We start from the raw sequence: 9,713 nt of genomic DNA on the forward strand, positions 1-9,713 counted from the left end.
CTCAGCCCCATCCCTGGCCTCAGATAAGGTGGCTCAGTGGCTCAGGGATCGTGAGGGAATTCAAGGATCATGAGGGAATGGGAAAAAGACTTCTCGGTGCTGTAACAGAAGGTCCAAGAGAGAGAAATTCTTAAGATCATTTATTCTGTTCTGAAATAACCTTTAAACTATATTATTATATAAATTATGGTCTCTTTATTTAATGGGATGCTGCACTGCAATTAAAAAATGAAATGTCTCCGTCTGACTACTATGTGGCTTTAGGGAATATAGGTGGAAAAGCAAGTGATGGTCACCACTTGGCAGCATGCTTGGTTAAGCCAGGTCAGGTGGGTGATAGAATTCATTTGATCCTCGTTGACAGATGTCAACTTTCACACTACTCTGATGACCCATGGGAGGCCACTGCTGTCTACGGACAGAGCCCAGGGATGAATAATATTTTCAAAAAGGGAAAAGCAGAAAGGCCCGAGCCTTTGTTCCTTCCGTCGGTGTTGCCCCTCCTTCCTCACCCCCCTCTCTGCTCTGAGAGCACGAATGATTTTCTGGTTGGGACCCTGAGCGAGAACAAGAGCAAGAGGAAGCTACAGGTTAATTATGGAAACGTGGAGAGGGAAAACTTCAGGAAACAATTTTAAGAATTAATATGACAATAAGGAGAAAGAAACAATGAAGAGAAAGAATTTTTTTAATTACTGTTATTTAATTTGGACTAGGAATTGTTGAAAGGTAACATAAAAGCAAGGACCCAGTCAAATATGTTCAATGAAAGAAGCCAAGGAGCAATTGAATTGAAGACCTACAGACTAGAGCTTTTCACTAGTTAAGTGATAATAATTTGAATAGTTACCTTTCCTTGATATCAGTTTGTTCAGTACCCGTCACACAGTGGAGAACTACAAGGCTAGACGAACAAGAATACGTTTTTGTGGAGTTGCATTAAGTGCTTCTGGTTCACACAGAGCCTTTCCATGGAAAGAGATTCCATGTAACTGGGTTTCCCTATGCCCCCTTTTTTTTTTTTTTTTTTCCTTTTTATCTTTTTTCGTGTCCGGCAACGGACCGCAACCCTCAGTGTCACGCCCGTACCGGACCGGGACCGGCAACGGGATCACAACCCTCGGTGCTGCGCCCGCACCTCGCTCAGCCAGTGAGTGGGAACCGGTCTGCATGTGGGATCCGAACCCTTGACGGGAGCGCCGCCGCGCTCCCAAGCAGCGCACTGTAGCAGTGTGCCACCGGGCCGGCCCTTCCCTATGCACCCTTTGATGAAGCTGGCTCTTCATCTCATCCTTTGGAACTCTCAGGTGGGGACAGTCAGGGAGCATAGACCCATCAGACCCTCCACCATCACTGGCTGGAGCATTTGTGAGCCACCAGGTTCCTCACGGCGGCCTTCACGTCCTTGTTCCTCAGGCTGTAGATGATGGGGTTCAGCATGGGGGTCACCACCCCGTAGAAGAGGGAGATGAGTTTGTCTGGGAGGTCTTGCTTGTCTGTCCCCTGCGTGTCCTTAGACTTGGGCTTCCCATACATGAAGAGGATGGTCCCGTAGAAGACGACCACGACTGTGAGGTGAGCGGAGCAGGTGGAGAAGGCCTTCTTCCTCCCCTCAGCAGAGGGGATCCTCAGGATGGTGGCGATGATAAAGACATAGGAGACAAAAATGACCAGGACTGGGACTGCCAGGAAGATCACATTGGCCACCGCCATGCTGATCACATTGATGGAGATGTCAGCACAGGCCAACTTCAGGACAGCCAGGATCTCACAGGTGAAGTGGTTGATGACGTTGTCCCCACAGAAGGGCAGCCTCATCGCAAGGGATGTCTGCACTGTGGCAGTGGTGCTTCCAGCTGCCCAGGAGCCAACAGCCATGGGCACGTAGGCAGCCTTGCTCATGACCACGGGGTACCTCAGGGGGTTGCAGATGGCCACGTAGCGATCAAACGCCATCATGCCCAGGAGCACACACTCTGTGGCTCCCATGGCGAAGGAGAGGAACATCTGCACAGCACAGGCTGAGGAGGGGATGGTTTTCCTGGGGGTCAGGAAGCTGTCAAGAATGAGGGGGACTGAGGAGGTCGTGTAGCAGATGTCCAGGAAGGAGAGGTTCCCCAGGAAGAAGTACATGGGCGTGTGCAGGCGGGAGTCAGACATAGTCACCAGGATGAGGACCCCGTTGCCCAGCAGGATCACCAGGTACATCAGTAGGATGAGCACAAAGAATACCTTCTCCAGGTTTGGGTGGGCTGAGAGCCCCAGGAGAATGAACCCCATCACTGGGGAGGTCTCATTGGACCTGTCCATGGCGGTCTCCTCTGTCACTTGCAGGAACTCACAAGGGCAACTTCCTGATTCTCTGATGCTTAAAGTGCCCAGAGAGCCAGTGAGGAAACTCCACCTTGCTGAGCAATTTGGAAACAGTTCTGACAATGTGGGGGTTTCTTTATGTTGTTCTAAATAAAATGCATAAAATTTGATCAAAACCTACTTGGCGGTATCTGGTCTCCTCAGAGACAGGTTTGAAATGTCTCCTGATTGTATGTAACTTCCGTAATCACATTGAAGATAAGAAACACACGTTTACTTCATTATACCATGTGCGGATGATTCATTTTATTCAAATTGGTAAGAAATATTACTCCACTTGAATGCTTTTTCCCCCTTAGCTGCCTAGGACTGGTGGAAAAAACTGACGCTCTTCAACCTGAATTCCTGATCATTCTCTGTGAGCACTTTTAGATGCGATCTTCCTCCTCTTTCCTAGTTCTCTCTCCCAATCTGTGGGACCCCGGGGCTATTCATTTAATCATTCATTCATTCACTCACCTGCCAAACTCTTCTGAAGCACTTATTTGATCATTCTCTGTGAGCACTTTTAGATGCGAACTTCCTCCTCTTTCCTAGTTCTCTCTCCCAATCTGTGGGACCCCGGGCTATTCATTTAATCATTCATTCATTCACTCACCTGCCAAACTCTTCTGAAGCACTTATTAAGAGAACTGGCATTTTCTAATCACTCAATGCATGGGAGTCATTAAGTCCCTTTTCCTCTCTTTTCCTCAGTATCCCCTTTGTTCATTTTGGAATAGATTATTTTAAGAGATAGTTCATCCCAGAAACCAAGTCACCTTGTGAATTTCTCGCTCTTGGACTTTCTGTTGTGCCCCTGAGACGTCCTTTTCTCTTTCCTTCAGGATCCCTTCCATGCCACTTTTCACCAGCTAGGAGGCCAGGCATGGAGCTGGGCTCTCAAGAGTTTATATATTCCTTTAAAAGTGCTCTCTTACCTATTCCTTAAATATGTTGATAAAGAAAATCACTTCTTTGTGGTCTGGTAATAGTTCAGAAACCGAAAAATAGTCATCCTGGTCAGAAAGCAGCAGCAAAGGAGTTAGTTAGTGCCCGAAACGGATGGAAGTTGTTTTCTTGTCCTTGTCCTATGTTTGGGTAAAATCCCCAAAGGACCATCTATTGCATATAAACAACCATTTAAATCTCACTCTGCTATTGGGACTCTTCTAGTCTCTAAAGTGATTTAAAATTTAGAAATTCAAGAGACAAAGTTAAGAAACTTTTTATACTTCTGGGATTATGTCCCTGAGATCCAATTATTCTAAAGTTCCTCCAGAAATACTTTCTTCCCTCCTTCCCTCTCTTCCTGTCCACTCTTCTGAGCTGCTGGAAAGCATTAGAGAGGAAGGGTCAACCTGGCCCTGCTGGAATAAACTTGCAATCAGTGAGAACATTCACCAGAGCCCACAATAGGCCTGAAAGAACATGAAGCTGACCGCACAGGACGAATCCTTATAGCTCAATACCCTTGGTCATTTCCAAATTCAGGATCTCAGGGTTGATAGAAGCAGTGACCTAGAGGGTCCCCTTGTGACTGTATCCTGCCCAATAGGTTCTAAGCTCATGCAATGGAGCAGGTTTTTAAAGGACATTAGAAGGGGCACAAATGAATGGGGTCATGGCTCCACCATGAGAGTGTCCTTTGTGCGCATGCATGAGTATCCTGTATCTGTGCATTTGTGAGAGCACAACTGGTTTACCACTGGGATCTGGGAACCTCCACTTCTGAGATCCCAAACTGAGAGCTTTGGCTGCCCGGGCAGCAACTAGAAGCATCTTCAACTTGGACTACGGTTCTCTGATATCTATAATTTCTTCACCACATTCTAACCACATTCTAGTTTTCCTTATTTAATCATAATGCTGGGGATGGCAGGTGGAAGATATGTTGAGCTCTCATTCTGCAGATGTCCTTGGTGTGCAAGAGAAACCTGCCCCACATCAGGAAAAATGAAAGACTTGGACAATCCCTCCCACCTCTTCCACAAGTGAAACATACCTGCCGTGCGTATTGGCTTCTAAAAACCTTTGAATCAAATACACGCCACATTGGTTGTCGTAAGTCGTCATGGCTTGCACTGAATTTTTTTCTTTCTGTGAAATATATTATACATATAGAGGAGTGCAAACAGCATATGTGTACTGTTTAAGGAAAAATAATAAAATGCACACTGTTTCTGCTACTCAGGTTAAGGACGGAGTCTTCCAGTACCTTAGAATACCTCTTGTTCCCCTCCCCAATTACATTCCCTTCTTCCCTCTCTTCCAGAGGTGACTGCTATTCTGACTTTTGTGGAAATTATTTTATGCTAGGCAGAGTCTTAATGATCCCCACCTCATCCCACAATTTTCATACTCTGCTGACTGGTCAAACACTACCTAGATACAGCTGTGTAGGGATTTTGTCAATGTAATTAAAGTTCTAAGTCAGTTGACCTTAAATTAAAAGATTATCCAGGTGGTTTTGGCCCAGTGAGGTGAGCCCTTTAAAAGTGGAGAGTTTCTCTGGCTAGTAGCAGAAGAAGTCAGATTCAAAGTGGGGGTAGGATTTTCCATGCCGTTTCTAGATTTAAAGATGGAGGGGTCCTAAGCAATGACCAGAGAGCTGCCACAAGGAGCTAGGAATGACCCTTGGCACCAGCCAGCAAGGACACTGGGACCATAGTCCAACAGCCACAAGGAACTAGATTCCACCAACAGCCTGAATGAGCTTGGATGCAGATTTGTTTTCTTAGATCCCTTCCTAGCTCACGTAGACTTTTCACTTACAGAACTGTGAGGTAATAATTGGGTTTGTTTTATGCTGTTAATTTTGGGTCATTTCTTATGCAGCAGTAGAAAACTAGAATGCATTCTCTTGATTTCCTTCATAGTTTTACCACCTACAAATATATCTGTATACAATGTATTGTTTCATTTTGAAAAACTTGATAACAATTGCAAACCTAGATTTTTAAAAAGGGACAAATTTCCACTATTTGGGGGAAGACTCACCTGAGTATGTAAGCTCATGGTTTTAATAGCCCCTCCTGGGTAAGTCAGGCAGGGCTTTAGTGTGTCCAAGTATCAATCTGGCAGAAATGTCATCAGAGGGAGTGGGTTGTTTCCTGCAATAGCTCTCACTATGTCCCACTTCCCACTGTTTGGAACAGGTCAAAGCAGAATACTCTGGGTGGAGTGAGTGCCTTCAGATAACCCAAGTAGCAAGACATGGAGAGAAGAGGGAATTTTGTCCTGTGTGTGTGTGTGTGCGTGTGTGTGTGCATGTGTGTGCGTGTGCACATGTGTGTGTGCATGCATGTGTGTGTGTGTGTGTGTGTGTGTACAAAATAAGGAACTGGCTCATGCATTTATGGAGGCTGACAAGTCCCAAGGTGTGTAGTCAACAGGCTAGAAACACAGGAGAGCTGATGATGTAGTTCCAGTCGGAGGGCTGAAGAAAAAACTAATGTCCCAGAGCAAAGTCATTCAGGCAGGAGGAATTCTCCCTTACTCATCATTTTTGTTCTATTCAGGCCTTCGACCAATTGGATGAGGCTCACCCATATTAGAGAGGGCAATCTGCTTTACTCAATCTACGGATTCAAATGTTAATCTCATCCAGAAACACCCTCACAGATGCACCCAGAACAATCTTTGACAAATATCTGGGCACCCCATGGCTCAGTCAAGTTGACACATAAAATTAACCATCACAGTGGGGTATGAAATTCAAGGAACTTATTGGAAATCATCTTCCTTCTGAATTTGAAGGTTTTGCTGGAACAAAGTCAGAAGCCATTCTAATTACTAATCCTTTATAATAATTGTTTTTTACTCCCTGGAAGGGTATAGTAACCATGCTCTCAACTGTGCCTATTGTCCCTTGGTTTAGACAGCCATGGTTTTACTCTCTCCAGAGAATAAACCTTTTGTTGGTGTGGGCAAGGGATAGTTGACGAATGTCATGGAATAAGGGAGGGAGTGTAAGAACTCTGTTTTTTATACATTTTCACCTAGTCCTCTGAATTTTACCAATACCCCCTTCATGCCTGTCTGAGAGGTCTCTGGTACAGTGAGATTCTCTGTGCTATAAATCCAGTTGTTGCCAGCTTTCCTAGTTCCTGGCTTGGGATTCACCTATTTCAGATCTGCTATGGCAGTTACCATCAGTTCACCTGCTTTCCAGCTTTCAAAATAGTGATATTTCCCTTCTTCTCCCTACCCTTGTGGATTTTGCTGGAAAGAAAAGAAAAGAAAAGAAAGGAAGGAAGCAAGGAAGGGAGGAAGGGAGGAAGGGAGGAAGGGAGGAAGGGAGGAAGGGAGGAAAGAAGGAAGGAAGGAAGGAAGGAAGGAAGGAAGGAAGGAAGGAAGGAAGGAAGGAAGGAAGGAAGGAAGGAAGGAAGGAAGGAAAAGAACTTAAATATAGTGTTTATATGTTTCAGGAGAACAAAAGTAGATGCATGTGTTTAGTTATTTTTTATGCCTCAGTCCTGATTTCATGAAATTTCTAACATCCGATATTATTTTCTTATTTATTTTAATCATTGTTTATTGCCTGTTCCTTCCTACTAGACAGATTTTTTCTGTGTGGCTCACAGATGTTTCCTTAGTACAAAAGCAGCCTTGGCTCACAGTAGGTGCTCAATACATAGTTGCTGAATGAATTAATGAATGGATTTGTGACATGTGCTTGTTTTCTTCTAATTTTGTCCCAATTGAGCTCTTTTTAAAAAGGGTATCTTAGGGAAAGCCCATGGCTCACTTGGGAGAGCATGGTGCTGACAACACCAAGTCAAGGGTTAAGAGCCCTTTACCAGTTATCTTTAAAAAATAAATAAATAAAAAGGGTATCTTATTTTATCTTTATCTCATCTTTTTGAATTTCTATTTGTAAACATTGTAAATGTGCATAACATATTGGTACAGCTGAACATCTATATACTTTATAGATAAACAAACTCAGTTTAAATTGTAAGGAAGCATGATTTAAATCTTGGAGACTATGGACCCCAGATATGCAGCTCCTGGCTGTGCCTCCGCCCTTCCAAATATTTAACAAGCCTATCTTTTCTGAGTCACTCTTGAACACTGGAAGCATCTATTTTGTACTGAGCAGGTGGAAAGAATTCAGAACGAGTTTAGAGACCTTCCAGCTTCCTTCTTGTCTGCATCACACCCTCTTCTATGCCAGAGGCTGCCCCTTCATGAGAAGAGGCCTGTGAGTGCCCTCATCAAGATTTAGGAAAGTCACCCCTGAGCTGCAAGGTGCCCTAAGGTTCTGCTTGGGAGTCTTTCTCTCCACCCCCTGCCCCATTTGGTTGCTCCTGCAGTTATTCCCCAGACTGCTGCCCCCTGTGTACCACTCATGGACTGGGCTCTCCTGTGGGAAGTTCAGGAAGAAGTGGAAGAGAAGGGCCCATGCCATCACCTTGGTTGATAGGCTCCAATACTCCTGGGCAAAAAGTATGGGGTGTTCATGGCTGGACAGCCTGACTCACTTCTGCCCTTTGCAGGAGCTGTGCCTCTCATCAGCTCTTGACTTCTTGTTATGTTTGTGTAACTTTAAGCTGTCTCCAAACTTTTCTGGAATGAGGAGATAGTACATGGAATAAGGAGACACAGGTATGAAATCAATACGGCTAGGTAACTTTTCTCTAGGTATTCATTTGAATTGTATGTGTACGTGAATGATGTATTTCATCTAAACCTACCTATATTTTATCTAAATACAAATATAAGAGAGTACTTCAAAAAGTTCCTGGAAAAATAGGATTAAAAGATAATACAGGAGTGTAGAACAGAGGGTGGAGCAAGACTGCCTATTACAGTTGTCTGGTGCTTTTTCTACTCCTCTTATAAAAGAGATCAAAACAACACACAACGATATTTTGACTGGGATGACTGAAGACCTATGCTGCAGAGCACCAGAGGAGTGACAAAATCCTTGTGGAGCACGGAACACTGGGAGGGCATCATAGGGAGCAGAGCAAGGCATCCTGCCCCTGCCTGGCTGTCTTCCCCAGGGACTGGCTCAGAGTCAGGGGGAGAGACAGAAAGATGGAAAACCCAGCTCTGTCCACTGCTGCCACAAATGCCAGCAATCCCAGCCACAAAACAGCCCCACAGTTCTCACAGTTCTCATACCCAGTTTAGAGAGTGGTGGGGAGTTTGTACAGCCACATGGCCTCATAGTAGAAGCCCAGGTAAAGGAATCCCCTCTCCTGACCGAAGAAGCTATGGCACAATGCCGTCTTGAAATTGAACCCCCTGCTAATGTGGGTCCTGCCCTGGGGGCCAGTGGGAAACTAACTCCCTCCATCCTGAGGCCCCACCTCGCTGCCCAGCTCTGGACCCACCGGCTGGTTTAGTAGTCCTCCACAGGGCTGCCGGACCCTGATTCACCTGTGCATGCCTGCTCCCTGCTTGACAGAAGATTGGGCAGTGGCTTTGCCTCCTTTGGCAGGCCTCCATAGAGCCGTCTGGCCCTGTCACACCTGCACAGGCCAGCTCCACGATGGGCAGTGGCAGCCACTCCGTTGACAAGCCTTTGCAGAGCCATGTGCCCCCCCACCCCCACCCCACCCTGCACCGAGGCTCGTCTGTGTCAAGCCCAAAAGCCGGTCAGGCAGCACACCACCTCCTAGGAGAGAAAACCTCATGTGCAACCATGCCTGGTCTGCTAGCTGGTCCAGCAGTGAATCTGCACTTCAGAGAGACCTCTAAACAGCCAGTTGGCTCTCTGTGTCTGGCCCAACAACCAGCCTGGAGTCTCTGACCTAGCAAAACAGTGCTAGTGTTGGCACAAACTCTCACAGACATCGCTGAAGAGGACTACAACCAAAGAAATTGCACAGAGACCACGCTACTGACTCCACCCAAAACCAAAGCCAACGCAACATATCCAACAGACACCCTAGGACCATCAACAGGACAAATAATTTCTAAATAATCCACCCCATAAAATTGGGAAAAACAAATACTCAATTAAATGTACGGATATCAATACAGGGATATAAAAAAAGCAAGGAAACTTGACGCCCCCAAAGGAACACAATAAATCTCCAGTAACAGAGAACAAAGAAAATGACAGTTACAAAATGTCTATAAAGCAATTTCTAATAACTATCTTAAGGAAATTCAATTAGATAAAAGGGAACACAAACAAACAATTTAATGAAATCAGGGAAACAATTCATGATCTGAATGAGAAATTTAACAAAGAGATAGATGTCACTAAAAAAACAAAAGAGGGCACTTCCAGTCAAGATGGTGGAATAGATGGTCCCCAGCATCACTCTCTCCCACAAAAAGGAATTTACAACTATAAAAATGTAACATCAGCCAAGCTGGGGCCGCTGGAACTCAGGGGAAGA

At 45.2% G+C, this 9,713-nt stretch overlaps 1 protein-coding gene across 2 annotated transcripts in view; it reads right to left on the minus strand.

Moving 5' to 3' along the window:
- Positions 1 to 1,344: 1,344 nt before the first annotated feature.
- Positions 1,345 to 9,713, minus strand: part of LOC103581536 (putative olfactory receptor ENSP00000348552) — a 24,632-nt gene continuing 16,263 nt past the window's right edge. The window contains exon 3 of one of the 2 annotated variants that reach the window (XM_008563351.1): positions 1,345 to 1,835. In XM_008563351.1, coding sequence (XP_008561573.1) covers positions 1,351 to 1,835 — 485 coding nt within the window. In that variant the 3' untranslated portion in view covers positions 1,345 to 1,350. Of the gene's footprint in view, positions 2,316 to 9,713 lie in introns of those variants that run through there. The other variant, XM_008563350.1, reaches the window with a different exon arrangement.

Source organism: Galeopterus variegatus, unplaced genomic scaffold (genome assembly GCF_000696425.1).
Source record: "Galeopterus variegatus unplaced genomic scaffold, G_variegatus-3.0.2 Scaffold13287, whole genome shotgun sequence".
Taxonomy (NCBI): Eukaryota; Metazoa; Chordata; class Mammalia; order Dermoptera; family Cynocephalidae; genus Galeopterus; species Galeopterus variegatus.